At 37.6% G+C, this 16,557-nt stretch overlaps 2 protein-coding genes across 2 annotated transcripts; one reads left to right on the forward strand and one right to left on the reverse strand.

Annotated features, from left to right (window-relative positions):
• Positions 1–864: 864 nt before the first annotated feature.
• Positions 865–3,518, forward strand: dlx2a (distal-less homeobox 2a). Its single transcript, XM_052148818.1, has 3 exons — positions 865–1,380; positions 1,608–1,792; positions 2,480–3,518. Exons 1-3 carry the CDS (start codon positions 1,050–1,052, stop codon positions 2,792–2,794), a joined length of 831 nt encoding a protein of 276 aa, XP_052004778.1. The 5' UTR covers positions 865–1,049; the 3' UTR covers positions 2,795–3,518.
• A 7,083-nt stretch (positions 3,519–10,601) lies between these two features.
• dlx1a (distal-less homeobox 1a) lies at positions 10,602–15,249 on the reverse strand. The gene is made up of 3 exons (XM_052148694.1): positions 14,742–15,249; positions 14,310–14,509; positions 10,602–13,276 (listed from the first exon to the last, which is right to left on the reverse strand). Exons 1-3 carry the CDS (start codon positions 15,049–15,051, stop codon positions 13,031–13,033), a joined length of 756 nt encoding a protein of 251 aa, XP_052004654.1. The 5' UTR covers positions 15,052–15,249; the 3' UTR covers positions 10,602–13,030.
• Between the last annotated feature and the right edge of the window lie 1,308 nt (positions 15,250–16,557).

A 16,557-nucleotide genomic window follows, 5' to 3' on the forward strand; every position in this document is an offset into this window, starting at 1 on the left:
AAAAAAATATTTGTATTGAATATTGATGGAGCAACATAATTTATGTGAAAAGAAATAATAACAGAAGTTTTTTTTTTTATATAAATGTGTTGAGGAACCTATTCACACTTGGGGTAAAAGGCCCCTATAGGGGGGTTAAAGTGATATTGTGTAGATACTGGGGCAATAGTTATAATAGGACACAATCTGTCAACTAATGCAAATCATTTTGAGACAGCAAGATGCTTTTTTAAGTGACAAATTAAGATGATGCTTACTCAAAATAACTACTTCAGAAAAGGCTGCATCATGTTTTGTTCATTTCAAACTCATTTGGCATTTTATTACATCTTAAGTATTCTATAAACAAACTGATCTCTATTATGATTGAATGAGTCAATGTAAACCCACTTTGAACATTTTTCAGAACAAATCTATTCACCTCACTTACAAAAAACAATGTGTTTAATAGAGACCTTTAGCCCATGCAACAGGGGGGCTTTTTACCCCAAATATTACCCTTTTACTTACTGGACAGTTATAAAAAATGTGTGATTTAATTATTTTAAACAAAAGTTTGAAAATGGCAAGTATTTTGTCTCAAAATAAATGTTATAACTTCAGGGATTTTCATTAGCTGCATACATTTGCAACATTTTTACTATTTAGTGTTTTTGGAGAAAATAAAATCAATGGAGTCTTTAGCCCCGTTGTACCCATGTACCACGATGCGGCAGTAAATCACCAAGCAATGACGCACACATTTCGCGAGCATGCACATGTTTCCCGCATTCATTGGCTGCTTCGCGCACACAAGTTCATCCTCCCCTGTGACGCGCGATAAATGTCCGTCTTCCCGCATCTCTGCTGACGGACTATCTCAGTTCTGCTCTGCGTCGCGTCTGCGTTAGTTTTCTTCCAAACTGGTATGCAGTCTTCATCAGAAAACGTATGTAGTTTTGCGCTTTAGAAGAGTTTTCACAAGTTTGTTCTTTCGTTGGACTTGCATTTGTGTTTTAAATAATTTTTGTAATTTATTTTTTGAAGATCATCTTTCTTTTTTTTGTGTTATGAAAAACATGACTGGAGTTTTTGACAGCATCGGTACAGATATGCATTCACACCAGATTACCTCCAGCAGTTACCACAGTCTGCACAAATCCCAGGAATCGCCGACTCTACCGGTCTCAACCGCCACCGACAGCAGCTACTATAATAATGACCAGCAGGCCGGACAGTGCGCCGGCTCTCCATACGGCCAGATCAGCTCTTACCAGTACCAGAACAACAGCATGAACAGCGTCCAGTACAACACCAAGTCATATGAGCTGGGTTTTGGCAACGCGTTTGGCACCTACAGCACGTACGGCCCCTGCTCCTCACCAACTCCTGCGGAAGCTGGTAAATGTGTTACTATCTTGTCACATTAGGACTCTTTTAGGGCAGTCATAATTGTAAGATTTCTACATTATAACGTTAATGTTACCTTGTATTTACAGAGTATACTGAACAACACGTAAACAACAATCTCGAATGTTATTGTTATTAATTATAATAGTATGTACTTTGTGTAACCTATTACTTGTTATATAGTTTTCATGTTACAAGTTTTTTTTTTTCTCTCAAAGAAAAAGAAGAAGGTGAACCTGAAATCCGAATGGTTAATGGAAAGCCAAAGAAGGTCAGAAAACCTCGAACTATTTACTCGAGTTTCCAGCTGGCGGCCCTGCAGAGGAGGTTTCAGAAGACTCAGTATCTGGCCCTGCCCGAGAGAGCCGAACTGGCCGCATCTATGGGCCTCACGCAAACACAGGTACTGACAAAATAATTTCAAATAGTAAAATATAATTTAAAAATAACCGTTTACAAATGCGCTTTACCGTTAATTTTGCTATTACATTATAATGGCAAATTAATTATTGTTTCATTTATTTGGGTGAGCTTTCATAACAAAAATGACAGGTGCAGAAATGTGCAGCCCAAAATTATTATTATTATTAATAATAATGCATAATATTTAGTTGTTGTGTTTAATAGCATATATCCACCCTTTTAGAATATTTACTTAAGTTTTATTAATTACATTTTGTTTAAGATTACTTAATAAATTTTCATGGAAATTTGTAATGAAATTATAATGCGTAAATCATAGACATGAAGTGTATGTTTTAGATTTAGATTTTAAATTTCATGTGAAACATTAAAAACAATTATTATTATTATAAAAAAATATATATATAAGTCAAATGGTTGTTTTTTTTTTTTTGTTTGTTTGTTTTGTTTTAGAATGCTTGCATATTTGTTGAAACAAATAACGGTTATAAAAAGAGCGTCTTGAAGTGATGCCATAGAAGAACCATTAAGAGGATTTTAGAATAACTTTTTATATTCTAAAGACCTTGTTCCACTATAAAGAGCCTTTTGGCGCAACGTGACGGTTCCATTAAGTTTAAAGGTTCTTCGTGGGACCATACATTAAATTATTTGCGTTTTCTTTCAGGTAAAAATCTGGTTCCAGAATCGTCGTTCAAAGTTCAAGAAGTTGTGGAAAAATGGAGAAATCCCACACGAGCAGCATGCGGTCTCCTGCGAGTCTCCACCTCAGCACTCGCCGCCTCTCAACACGGCCTGGGACTTCACTCACAATCCGAGAATGAACACTGTAAACTCGGCCTTGCCCCAGAGCAACAGCCCTCCGAACACAACGACCCCTTCCTTCCTGACAAACTACCCCTGGTACTCATCCACGAACTCTGCGACCCATCTACAGCTACATCACCACAACACAACTGTCAGCTCTGGGACCATATTTTGACTCAAATGACTGTTAAAAAATCTGGGGAATTAATTTTGTAAACATACAAATTAAATGACTTTTAAGCCTGTTTTCCAATCTGACTGGTGAGACGTCCTCGCCCTTGCCACGTTGATCATTGCTAGTGCGTTTTTGCGCGCAACTCTGTTGGCTTTCATGCAGGCACAAACTAAAATATCAAACAGATTAAATTATTTTTGTATTTATTTCTTTTCATTCTAGGATGGTCCATAAATGGATATAAACCAATTGTTCAGTGAACCACTATTATCCAAAGCCTAGAGATCTCATGTGGACATTGTTGGAGAGACAATTGCAGCAGGGTGTATAATACTATTCAGAGCACATGTAGCACAACGTAAAGCTGTTTGGTGCCTTTCAAAAAACTCATCATTGTCCTTATTCCCTGTAAATGTGTTGTATGTGCCCGTCTTTGATTTCATACATTTTGTTTGTTTTATATTTAGTACATACGGTAAGTTGAAAATATTGTCTCCATCTCTGTACTTGTGTGTTGTACAGCGTCTTCTTATTCATTTTGCCTTCTAGGATATCATATAGGGTTCTCATTGTTTTTCAAATATTGTAGACAAAACGCTAATGAAAACCACTCGCAAGCTACTGATTGTAAAAAGTTCATGTGTATCAGGATGTTTTCGTTTGATTTATTTATTAACCCGAATGGACAGTTCATGCCACTAGATTCAAACTTATTTAAATAAAATGTTACATGTCAATTCACTGCCCATGTTGCCATGTTTTATGGGGGTTTCCCCGCTTCAGATCTATCCACGCCTCCCTCTGTTTGTCTCGGCGCCAGTTGAGTCTAGTCTTTAATAAGTCTGGCACGAGACGCAATGCAACGTCTTGTAAATGTCTCACGCAAAACCAACAAATTCACCTTTTGTTGACTAAAGTGGTGTGTCGAGCCCAGTCCGTACTGAGCAGATCAAGAGAGTTTATGCAGTGTTTTTGGATTGGAAATTGTCTGCCGCAGTATCCTTTTTATAAGGTTCAAGAAAGATACTTTGGCCATGTTCCTTCATTTTTTTCGAGATGTAAAACTTAAAGACAGGCTCGGCGAGCCCGACTTCAGTGAGACGCTAGACAGAGCCTCGGGCAGGGAATGATCGCGCAAACCGCAAACACGCCCCGGCATGAAGACGTTCAGCGGGATTCAGACTCTCTGGAGTCAGAGCTCTGCGATCCAGACTTTTTATGAAGTCAGCATAGCAGAAAAAAAGGCAGGCTCACAAATGCCCCGAGCTAAACAACATTTCTCACAACCAGCACACGTAGGCTACAATACAAGACCTTTGTAGGGAATCGGCTGCCTGGTCTCCAACATGCATTTTCCACGCTAAATTACAAAGGAAAACATAAAGAAGAGATTATTAGTTGTGGAAAAATAAAATACCAAATGCGCAACAGAGGAATTTGAGTAATGCATCTAATCTAATGTAAACTCTTGCCGAAGCAAAATTACAAGCTCCTTGGCATTTTAATTAACAGGTTGAGTAACAATTTATTTACAAAGTACAAATAGGCTAGGCCTACTTGAATACATTTTTTGTAGCCTACTCTCTTTATATATAAATATATATGCTGTGCTTTGTCGCAAAGGTATAACGCATCGATACGGGTCAATTATTTTTATTCATTCGATTCTTTTAAATGTGTCACATTGTTTCGAAAGACCTGTCTGAACGTTTTCACGAATCAATATGCAATTCTGAATTAAAAAAAAAAACAAATGCGTGGCAATAAAGTGTTACCTATTTTTGATGCTTAGGCTACATTTAAAATCTGCTAACTAAAGTGTCTGTCTCATGATCATTCATTTTTAGCCAATTTCCATAAAGAAATATTTTCTTAATTAAGAAGACTGTCATCTTTACGCAACACTGATTATGTTTGGAACGCGTCACAGCCCGTTGTGTTTCTCAAATGAAAACAGAAATGTGTCCACCACTGTATACGCCGCTTAACCGTTGATGCTCTTTTTTAATAGTAGCTAAAGATGGTATCATGTGTCTATCCATGCTATCTTAATCTCTATGTCTGAGGGTTCAAAAGCTATAAAGCAGCCAAATGTAATGAGAATGTGTCCTGTCAGTGACTGACACATTACAAGATGTTACAAGCTGTCGAGCTAAGACTGCACACATACTGAAATGTGCCCCGCAGAGATCCACAAGATCCAAGATTACTCACTAAAACTACAGGAAAAGGGAATGCCATGTTTAACCAATAGTGGTTATAGGGTACCTTTCGGTAAAGGCCTATAGAAGGACACTTCTCAGTAAACCAAAATGTTAATGGCGAACAGTTAACACACAGTGTCCCTTGGGACAAGCTGGTTTACATTATGACCAAGAATATTGACACATCAAATCAATTATAGAACAAAGCAGGCCATGCTATTATTAAACCGTATTTCAAATGTACAACGGGCCAACAACTGTTTTTGCACCTTTCTCTATCAGCCTTATTTTTGCCGTCTCCGTATATTTGCCAGCCAGCTCGCAATAGATGGAAAGAACATTGGACAAAATTGTTAAAACTGATTGTGTCTCTCGACGCAGGTGGTTCAGCATGGACAAGTGTCACACCTTGCAAATGCAAACGAACGTAATGTTGAATTGCAGCTGTCTGCAGGCACATGTTCCGCATACCTTCCTCTCTGAAAGATTAGCATGATGTGGTTTCAGACACTTCCGGAATCCTGTAGACAACTTGAAAAATGCCATACCCCATTCCTAATTTATACTCTGATCTGTAATTTTATCCACAATTGCTCCAGTTGAGCATTCTGGCTCCCCGATCTGAAAGCCTGCAATTACTATATAATTCATCGCAATTTAGATGTCCTAATATGGACTGTAATTTTTGCGCAAGACAATTTCCAGCTATTTCAAGCATCAACATTGTCAAAGTTGTATGTACATAATAAATGGTAATATCAGTGCATAGTTTTTAGCATAACATCTTGACTCCGCGATAATTATATCCGTTTGGAGCCTACGCAAAATTAGCCTGAATTGCATGGTAACTGCTGCTTTAAATTTTTTGAAATTACTCATAATTTTCCCAAAGATTACCAAGATCTCGAGTGCACAATGTCATCAGCATAATGAGTGGTAAACATTTATTCTAATAATCAGCAATTTTTTTCTATCAGCTATAAAGAGGGGAAATAAAGCAGGATCTTTCATTCCTGCTCGGAGAGCGGCTGTCAGCTCTGAGCCCGGCTGGAGAAGGCACATTCTGGGACCCAAAGAGCCGAACCATGCCTTGACTACTGGATACTCACGCTCTGCTATCAAGAAAGGTGATATGCGTTTTATAATATAGTGCTCTTCTATTATAGTGTAAGGTAAGAATAATTCACTTGATTTACTCATTTTAGGGGGAATTTACATGATTATGGGCATTATAATGTATTGCGATAAAGTGATCATTTCTGTGTTACAATCTACAGATAACGTTTTATGAACAAAAACATGATTTTGAAACCAATTTAAAAGAATATGATACATAAAACGTAACATTAATATCTGTTGGTCCCTCGTCTCTGTATATAAAACAGAATATGCACCATTTGCTGCTTTGAATCGGAACAACATGGTCTAACTCATTAATAAAGCGCTCTGAAATTGCGAGATAAATTGTCTATAGAATCCAGTCGAAAATAAAGGAGCCCTTGTTCTATAATTTCACCTCTGCCTTCATCACTCCGACATTGTGCTTTTGCTCATTTTGATCCCTCTTCCCATTGACAAATCTCTCGGTATACACCTGCAAGCAATTTGCCATCCTTACTTATAACTACCGCTGCGCACCTATTTCACTCTCTTTTTTCCTTTTTCTTTTTTACCCCGTTTGTTAACAAAAGATTCCACGAGCGAAAAAAATTGCTCATAATTATCCCTTAGATGGGAAGCTGCATTAGAATAAGTAAGGAGGGAATGACTGTAATTATGTCTGGTTTGATGGGCCCGGCGCGTAATCAAGGGGAGAATAGAGTGAAATAACGCCGACCCTCTCTGCTCCACAACTGCATGTCGGAGAAAGAGACAGAACAACACGGATTCTTCTTTTATTCCTTCCCAAGAGTTATATTTTGGGTATTTTTAAGAAGAAGAAAAAATAGTTTAGATGTAATACTTTGTTGGATTAGTGATTATTCTAATTATTAATATCAGCCATATAAATTCAACCTGTTGAAAGAATGATGTTCTTTTCTCCTGGAGAGAAAAGAAGATTATGGCTGGGTTTCCCCGATAAGTTTGCAATTTAAGCTTTCAAGGCCATTTTACGTCGCTCGTTATTTTAGGCCTGTTTCCCCAAACCAGCACGTATAGCTCTTTCGCTCGTTATAAAGTTCAACTTAAGTGCTTCGGTACGGGAGCTGTCCAGTCCAAAGGTGCTGATCACTTTGGACAGTATGTCCAGGAGTTTGTCTTCTCAAAATGAAAATAATGTGGAAATACTAACAAACTTATAAGTTGTGTGTAGTCTTGTAAGGGGCTGAAATAGTTTAAATAAATAATGATGACTTTAGTAAGATGGAGTTTCAGATATATTGATGTTCAATCATAGAGATTAATGAACGTGACACAATAAATGCACGTATAAGGTGAATGTACGTGATGTAACCTAAAGTTGTGTTCCTTTGTCTGAAAACAGAACAAATGCACACAGAACAGGATTATGATCAGAAATGACGGCCAAATGTATTGAACTACATTCATAGACCTATCTAAAAATGAATAGATCATCTGGTTACAGTTCAATGTGTGCTTGTAGCCTTACTGCCATTATGCACCATACAATTTGTTACTGCCTTGTAAAATGACTATAGGCGAGCCGATTTGAAACACCCATTGGAGGAAGAAAGAAGAGGAGGAGGAAGAGAGAAACAGAGAGAGAGAGAGAGAGAGAGAGACAGAGGATCTCTTGCTCTAATCTTCACCGTTCTCACTCCAGAAATATTAAATATTGCCGCATGTGCAAGAGCTCAGCGCCTCAATATATATATACAGACGCCAAAGGGTATCTGACGCAGCGAGAGGGAGGCGTCACTGCCGATCATCGGATATTGCATGTTTAGGCTAACCGCAATATGTTTTATTATACTTATAAAGTGTGGTTATATTACACGAACATGTCGATTATTTTAGATCCCATTACTCAACCCCAACCATGTTCCTGAACCTAACCAATTATCAACGAGATAACTCATGGATGAGGTTCCATGTTTAACATTTTTGATAATTGGTTATGGTTTAGGGATGGGGTTGGGTACATTTAGTAACAATAATTACATTTACATTACACTTTTTTATGTATTTATTTATTTATTTTTTTTAGATATTTTTAAGCACCCGACCCACCATTATGCCTAAAGCTAACCAATTCTCAACAATATTAAAGAATCACAAGCAGATTAAAGTATAGTGATTGATAATCAGTGTGTGAGGAAAAGAGTGAACCCGAAGATTTTAATTGCTGAAAATCAACCCCCTCCATGAAGGCAGCCATCCAATACGGGTCACACATCTCATTCAAAAGTTTCACCCGAACTCCAGCTCGCCGTAATCAGTCACCAGACACACGCGAGCCAGTGGCCGGGGGACCGCGAAATAAAAACGTACACATGAGTCTGTTCTTCACAGAGAGATCGAAATGCATGAAATACACCCGGATCTGAAACAGGGCCTCGTTTCCCAGAAGCATCGTAATTTAAGTAGTGCTTGAAAATGTTCATAGATTAACGAGTGCTCTGGAGTAATCGTTCACGGCTAAGAGCATCTCGATGACACAGATTTATGCAGACACCTGCAGGACAAACGCGAAATTACACTTTTTACAATTTAAATTCCAATTTATGCTGAGACTTTAATATCAGGTATATGTATTTTTTTGTATTTTATTTGAACAAATAATAATAATAATTGTTATTATTATTATTAAATACATAAAATAGAGAGTCTAAATGGCTGAATAGATGAATTAGTAGGCAAATAAAGATATTTGTGTGGACTAGTTGGTAACAACAAAGTGGTGGCATGATTGAAGCAGACAACTGTATAAATTAATTAGAAAAAGAAGGAAAAAGTCATTAACTTGCTGCCGTGCATGAATATCATCAAGGACTATATTTTTGCTTATCATCCTACATTTAGCCTACATTTATTCATTTGGCATATGCTTTTATCCTCGTCTCCTCTTCCTCTCTGAGGCTCTCTTGTAGCACTACAAGATGTGTCGCATTGCACATGCTGCATTACTGTCACCGTTATCACTTTTGGGAGTAAAGAGCGCATCTTCCAAAGTCTCCTTATTTTGCGCTACACGATAACACGGAATAATATTCAAAGCGTGCTTGTGATTAGCAGGATCATACACAGGCCTACACTGTCTTCACTGATCCAGAAGCTTTTATATCGAGAGGAATTTGTGAAAACTAAATATTACACATGTAGGCCAACACCTGATTATGGAAGCAGATTGTGAAAAAGATTGTTCTGCACAAAAGTATTGTAAAAACAATATGTAAATAGACCTATGCAGTTAATTAGGTCGAATATTTAAGAAAAAAATTAATAATTTTAAGCAAGGTAAATTACAAATTGTAAAGTTATGCAGAAATATAGCTTAATGAAGTTACAATGACGAGCAGCACTATACCGTCACATTTCAGCACTGTCACATGGACAGCGACTATCTTCAGTAGCACTTAAAGCGCGTCCTCGCACGTTCATGTTAAGTGCAGTTTGGAGAAAACGCTCTTAACCGCATTTCGATCGTTATTGGGAAAGGCCAGGTCACTTCAGCAGTGCAGAATGTGTATATAAAATAACGGATTAAACATTCAAGACTGTAAAATAATACATGTGGCTGATTTCAAACATAATGAAAATTCTACCCCAACATATAATTTGACTATAAAAATCTGATTCCCTTCGCGTCATTCTTTAACGCCAGAGGGCGCTTTTGGGCTCTTGTACGAGCGGCAGTATTTGACACTGCGGGAGTGAGAACGGGTTGGTTAACCATATTGTAATTATTTATTATGGCATATTTATTTAAGTTTTAAACTACGCGGTCACATTTCTCACATAGGCTATGTCTTCTAAATGAATCTGTTTAACAAGAACATGCCGTCTTTTTAGTTCCATTATTTCCATTATAAATTATGCTTATCAAAGAAGGCTAAAATACCGTTATACTATAGGCTATGTCTTGTAATTTAGATCACGTCGCATGCGCAGACTACAGAGACTGCTTATTTTGATTTTATAGCGATTTTTTATCCTATGAAATAGTTTACAATGGCTTTCCAATGATTAAAATATATTAATACAATTTATTAAATTACTCATTGTCTTTGATAAACTGTGAAAGATGCCAGAAAGATATGTTTAAGTTGTTTAAGTATGTTTAAGTTGCACTTAATGGACTTAAGAGCGGTTCAAAACGAACGAAGTTTTTAATGTAGATAAAGATGCTTTTCGGAAACGCACCTTAGAGATTAAGTCCTACTTAAGTGCTACTAACGTGCTACTTGAGATTCGGGAAACCCAGACTATTTCAATTTACTCTGGAAAGTGAAACCAATAAAATAGTCAAACCATCAATAACACAAGGCAAATTAACGTGCACCAAGTCCCGCTAAGCACAATTATTATTATCATTATTTTCTTCTTCTTATTATTATTATTGTGATTTTTATTATAACAACAATACATATGACGCTTGCTAATGGATTTGTTATTTTGTAATTACATAAAGGGTATTTTAATTAACATTATTAACCTACATTGTTTTCACATTTATAGTACAAAGTGTAACAAGTGTAAAACTAATAATACAATCGGAAAGAGCAAGAGAGAGCTGCGATCGAGCGCGCGGGCTATTTCCTGCTTTGACCGGACAACGTTTTAAAGACCACACATAAAGAGTGTCAACATTTGTCACAATAATTGCTTCACCCCCATCACTGACATTTCTGCCTTCGGAACAACTCTCAACATTCAAGCAAACAGATGCCGGTCAGATTTATGAAATTCTGGCTAATTATATTATACAGCTGTAGCCTATATTTTAATTCTGTAAATGCGAGGACGCTGATGTCATATTCTCAGCCAACCAGCAGGAAAAAACCTCTCACATATAAACCTCAGAATTCAATTTTGATCCGAGGTCTAAAATTATTTGTTGCAAAAATTAATTAATAGATTAATTAGACCAATAATAATAAACAAAACTATAGCAACAAGTTACAGGTTAGAATGTGTCTGAAGGTCCATTAAAAAAGCGCAATATTGAATTAAATATCATATTATTATTGCTTGCCGGCATCTATCTGCATCAGAATTTTCTTAAAATGCGCAGTAAAACCATCAGTCGCAAACAAAAGGCATATTGAACAAGAACAACCCCCCCCCCCCCCATTCATTCTTCATCCTGCTTCATCTGCCCCTCTATGAGCGGCACCTGCCCGATTATTCACTTAACACACGGCCATCAAAGGCATCCACACAAGAGCAGAAAAGAGCTTATAGCAGCTAAACGAAAGTGAAAAGAAACAAGTGCCCTTATTGTCAGAGGAATTACAACGTTACAGAAATCACCACAAGATTAATCGCTGATTCAGATTGCATTTAAACAGTATCAACGCAAAAGAGAGAAATAGACATAACATGGTAAGAATTCTGTAACAAAATGTGAAAATATAGGCCTACGCAAATTGTTGTGCTTCGTTGTTGATGTATCTCTACTACAATGGCCGCTCTATCTGCGTATGCAGGTTTATAGAATTTATAAAAAAAAACATATTTTAATGTAATTTATTGAAATGCTTTTTATTATTTTGACAGAAATCGATATACAATAATTTTTGCATACTTAAACGTAGTTTGCTAAATATTGAGAATTATTTTCGAGATATTGTCACTTTTTGTAAAAGACACGTGGTCTTTGGAGGATGGTTTTCAGCTGTGTCAACAATTATCTGAGATTCCTCAAATTCTGGCCAAGCAATAAATGTTGCGATTACATTTTGTAACTTTCATAAGCAGATTTTTACTGTCAGAATAAACACATTACACAAGACTCCATGAAACAAAAACAATAAATTAATGTGACCGGTAAGCTAAAAATCTAAAAAAACAAACAAAAAAAAAACAAAAAAAAACAAACATGAATATTAATAATACTAATAAACACAATCATTTTTAGTTCCCTTTGCACAAATTATTTAGCACACAACGAAATGACTATTTCTGTACATTAGAGCCATCAACCCTTCACATCTAACGGTGAAGATATGCGTTTATTTGCACAGTGCTCCTCTTTTACGGTCCAAAACACTCGGGATTACAAATTGGGTTCAGATCATGGGAACGTGTTTCTACTTTATAGTGCAGCATAATTTAAAGAAGATTTATTTAAGTAACCATACAAACATACAACACACACACACACACACACACACACACACACACACACACACACACACACACACACACACACACACACACACACACACACACACACACACACACACACATTCTAAATAACTTATATTTAAATAATCACAAAGAGCAATACATCCAAAATAAAAAGATTTCTATGCTCCCTTTAAAATGGAGAAACTCATGAAACGTTCATTCTTGTTCATGGTGGGGATTTATCCCAGGTAATACACATTCACCGCGCCATGGCGAAGCCTGAAGCTACAATATGCGCCAAATGTAATGAGTGAGCTTTTGGAAAATGTGCAGTTTGGTGCGATGATAATGATGCTCTCATTGCTCGTATAAGAGCCAGCACTGTAGGGGCAGCCCGGTAATTCCAAGTTTCTCAGGGAAAATTACAAATGCGAACAACAAAACAAACAAACAAACAAACAAACAAACAAACAAACAACAACAACAACAAAAGCTTACAATTTCGTGTATTTTTAAATAATAAAAATTCACCAAAAATGGGAGAGTAGCAGCTTTGATTTGACCCAATTTCCCGGCAATCCCTTTAATAATAAAGCCATGTATCCTCACTGGTGCAGAAGACACCTTTTCAGTCCTTATAGGCCGCTTTTAATAGTGTCTTCTGATCTGGGCTGCGGAGGGGCAGGGTATGTAAGGCCGCAGAGTGACTGGCCTGTGTCGGGTCCCTGAATTGGGCCATTGGTTGATAAAGGAGTGGGATTGTTTTAGCAGTCCTGTTTCACATGAGTTGTGGCTGCTGCATAGTGTCCTGGTGCGCTGTCGGATACCATGAGGTGTAACTGGGAATATAGGAGGTCGACGTGGATGTTTTGACAGTGGCTGTGGCGTTCCAGACGGGCGCTACGGATGAAGATCCGGTGGACAGTCCGCGCCCGTTTGCCAGGGCGTTTGTGTCTATTGTTCCTCCGCCTTGCTTCATCAGTTTCTTAAACTTGGAACGTTTATTCTGAAACCAGATCTTCACCTAGAAAAAGAAACCCACGTCAAACAAAGTGAACCAACACACCAACATTATGTTTCCGTCTTCTGTAATAAAAACGAATTGGCTTGTCTAGGCGTCAAGCCCCGACTGATTTTAGTGTAGCCTAGAATAATTTTTTTATTTGGAATTTATTTATTTTTTGTGGAACTAAAGTGTAATTCAAGTAGACTAAATGTTGGTTATTGTGACTATATTTTGACTATCTAAAAATATTTTCTATTGCCTATTTATGAATAGATTCTGGAGGTACCAAAATTCGCAAATAAATCTCGATTCGGTTCTTTTCAATTAATTTCTCAAACGAACAAACGGTCTAAATCGGTTCGCGATTCACTCGGAATCGTTCAAACATCGCTTTCGGACTGAGTCATTTAGATTTTTTGTTGCGTGGAACTGAATCTAGGTTTATGTAAATTTTGTTTTATATGAGTCAGTTCTTATTTCATAAGTCGGATTTTTGACTGGCTAAAAATATTTTTTCTGTCTCCTTGATTAAAGGCCTATTCAAGCAATTCCAGCGATGCCCAATACGCAAATAAATACGTCGTTAAATCGGTTCTTTTCGATTAAATACTCAAGCGCAAAAGCGATCTAAATCGGTTCGCGATTCACTCGGAATCATTCGAACATCGGTCGTCCGGACTGAATCATTTAGAGCGGTGTCGTATGCAGTAAAACAGTAACGGGATCATTTGGAACATTAAACAATTAATAGCAGGGCCTATAGACCCTGAGCCTCAATTCCTAAAAATGCCATAGCTTACTAAATAAACGCAAATCATGAACTTTTACGTTTCATAATATTTCCTTAAAAAGATAGCCCTTTAATAAAAGACTGTTAGGCAACAAGTAGTTCACCAGTGGAATAGTGGTGGAAGTCGATTTCAAAAGCGATAGCAAGTGCAGTGCTTATTAAGATACATTAGCATACAGTTTAAAGCAACTGAAAATCCATGAACAATTTTGAATAGTATAAAGATATCAAATTCTCTTAATACAATCTGAGTAAACATGCCTGTGTTTGTGTGAGCCCCAGTGATGCGGCGAGCTCGGCTCTCTCGGGCAGAGCCAGATACTGAGTCTGCTGGAACCTCCTGTTCAGAGCCTGTAGCTGGAGACTGGAGTAGATGGTCCGAGGTTTGCGGATCTTTTTGCCTTTCCCGTTGAAACGAACCTCTCCGCCTTCCACCACGGTGTTTTTCTCTGACTCTGGTGCTGCATGGGTTGAGAGAAAGAAAAGAAAGTGTCTCACAGACTGCTCATGCAGTGCAGCTCACATCACTTTAGGTATAATTAGCCTTAATTGCATACATTGTTTATAGCATTACGCAATAAATAATTACCAAGCCTAATAACAGCACATCTGGGCTACCCAGCCCGACATTCTCACAGAGCGCCGACAAATGCAACGACCAGGAAAGACCAAAAGACACGCCGCATTTCTTACCTGGATCCTCCAACCTCGTCTGCGCCAGAGCCGAGTTGTTTGGGTAAGTCTGTATGGTGCTGATGTATGGGCTGGAGGAATGGCTACCGACCGAGTTGACATATGGATAAGGCAGGGATCTGGGGAAGGACGGAGCCGGGCTGTATGCGCTGTCGTGCTGCGGGTGTCCGGAGGAGTGTAAACAGTGCATTGAATAATGTCCGTGGCTCATAGACGGAGATATTTGCTGACTCGGTGGCCCAAATTCCATGAACACGTTCTTTCCTGAGACTGGGCTGTTTAGACTCTCTGGTATTGTAGACATGGTCATGTCTTCTGGCGCAATCTCTCTCTCCCTCTCTCTCTCACACTCTGCTCCTGCTTTTTTGTTTTCCTCTATGATCTGAGTGAAGGATGGATCCCAATTTAAGCTCAACTGATTTTTTCACTTTCCATTCATAAGAAAATCTAGTTTGTCTCGATGAAATGTCTAGGTACGAATCAGTGAATCCACACAAACTCGCTCAAAGGTTTGAATCGGGCAATCATGAATATGTATCCAAGGTGATCACTGATTGGTCCACTCTCTTCAAGAACGATGCGGATTGGCAATCCTCGGGTCGGGTCCGAGAGACCTGATCAACCCAAGAAATAAGACCAACCTGTGACTCCATTGTGCAATGCTAATGTAGAAATTTACGGAATGGACAGTGAACACATGGGCCGTTTGTGGATGGTCACTGCTAGGAGTAAAAGCTTCAACAAAACCTTTTCAAACACTTTACTGCCAAACCACCAAATGTATTTACATTTATGCATTTGGCAGACGCTTTTATCCAAAGCGACTTACAGTGCACTTATTACAGGGATAATTCCCCATATAATTCAAGGACACAATGGTGGTGGCTGTGGGGATAGAACCAGCAACCTTCTGATGACCAAGTATGTGCTTTAGCCCACTACGCCACCACCACTCTATTTATCACACACGTTGATTTTGTCGTTGGAGCAAATAGAACAAAAATATTTCAGCACATCTATGAAATTAACAAATAACAGTGGGGAAATTTTTAATCTAACAATTTTATTCTGTTAATGGTTTATAATAACAAAGTAATTACATTGTCGGCGTGGTATTATATAGAAATCTGATATATGGCGATATATGCAAAACACTTATTATATATAAATATTCAGTGATGTGAAAAGTCGCATACTTAAACAAGCAAAATATATTTCAACATACATAAAAAATTTAACACATTTTCTCAAATATGCATATCAATATTTTAAACATATATTCTATAATGTATGCTCTCATATCATATTTCTGTACTATTATTATTATCATTATTATTATTACATCAAACAAATAAGCTATAAGCAAAATGATTGATGTAAATGTAATAACCACAACCACAAACTTTCATTATATTTTTTTATTGTCCATGGCTTAGAGAAAAGAGAATTTAACACCAAAAACATATGATTAAATAAAGGCAAAGATTAATTACTTTGGTGATTCATTTGATTAAAATGCTAGTCTCGAGTGCTCGAAGACACAGCTGAATTAACATAACACTGATGTTTCATTTTCACACGCATAATTAGCCGTGTATTTAACACGCGCAGTGTTTTACATTCACATCACTCGCACGCGCTCGAGGATCACAGAGACAGCTCCCGGTTCATAACAGGTGATACCTGTGATTTGGTGAATTCATTTCACACCAGAATCATTGTATTATTGTACAATTCCACCAGCTATAACAATACCAACCGTGTTGCTCTTTTAGTTTACAGATTTGGTTAAGCCTTAAACGTGATTGATTCACTC

Source organism: Xyrauchen texanus, chromosome 18, assembly GCF_025860055.1.
Source record: "Xyrauchen texanus isolate HMW12.3.18 chromosome 18, RBS_HiC_50CHRs, whole genome shotgun sequence".
In the NCBI taxonomy this organism is placed as follows: domain Eukaryota; kingdom Metazoa; phylum Chordata; class Actinopteri; order Cypriniformes; family Catostomidae; genus Xyrauchen; species Xyrauchen texanus.

Bases quoted from the DNA above. Each gene is read 5' to 3' on its own strand.
- dlx2a (XM_052148818.1), top strand. From the start codon at position 1,050: ATGAAAAACATGACTGGAGTTTTTGACAGCATCGGTACAGATATGCAT. The intron at 1,381-1,607 runs GTAAATGTGTTA...TTTCTCTCAAAG, and splicing joins ACCAACTCCTGCGGAAGCTG to AAAAAGAAGAAGGTGAACCT. The intron at 1,793-2,479 runs GTACTGACAAAA...GTTTTCTTTCAG, and splicing joins TGGGCCTCACGCAAACACAG to GTAAAAATCTGGTTCCAGAA.
- dlx1a (XM_052148694.1), bottom strand. From the start codon at position 15,051: ATGACCATGTCTACAATACCAGAGAGTCTAAACAGCCCAGTCTCAGGA. The intron at 14,510-14,741 runs GTAAGAAATGCG...CAACCCATGCAG, and splicing joins GACGAGGTTGGAGGATCCAG to CACCAGAGTCAGAGAAAAAC. The intron at 13,277-14,309 runs GCATGTTTACTC...TTCTTTTTCTAG, and splicing joins TGGGGCTCACACAAACACAG to GTGAAGATCTGGTTTCAGAA.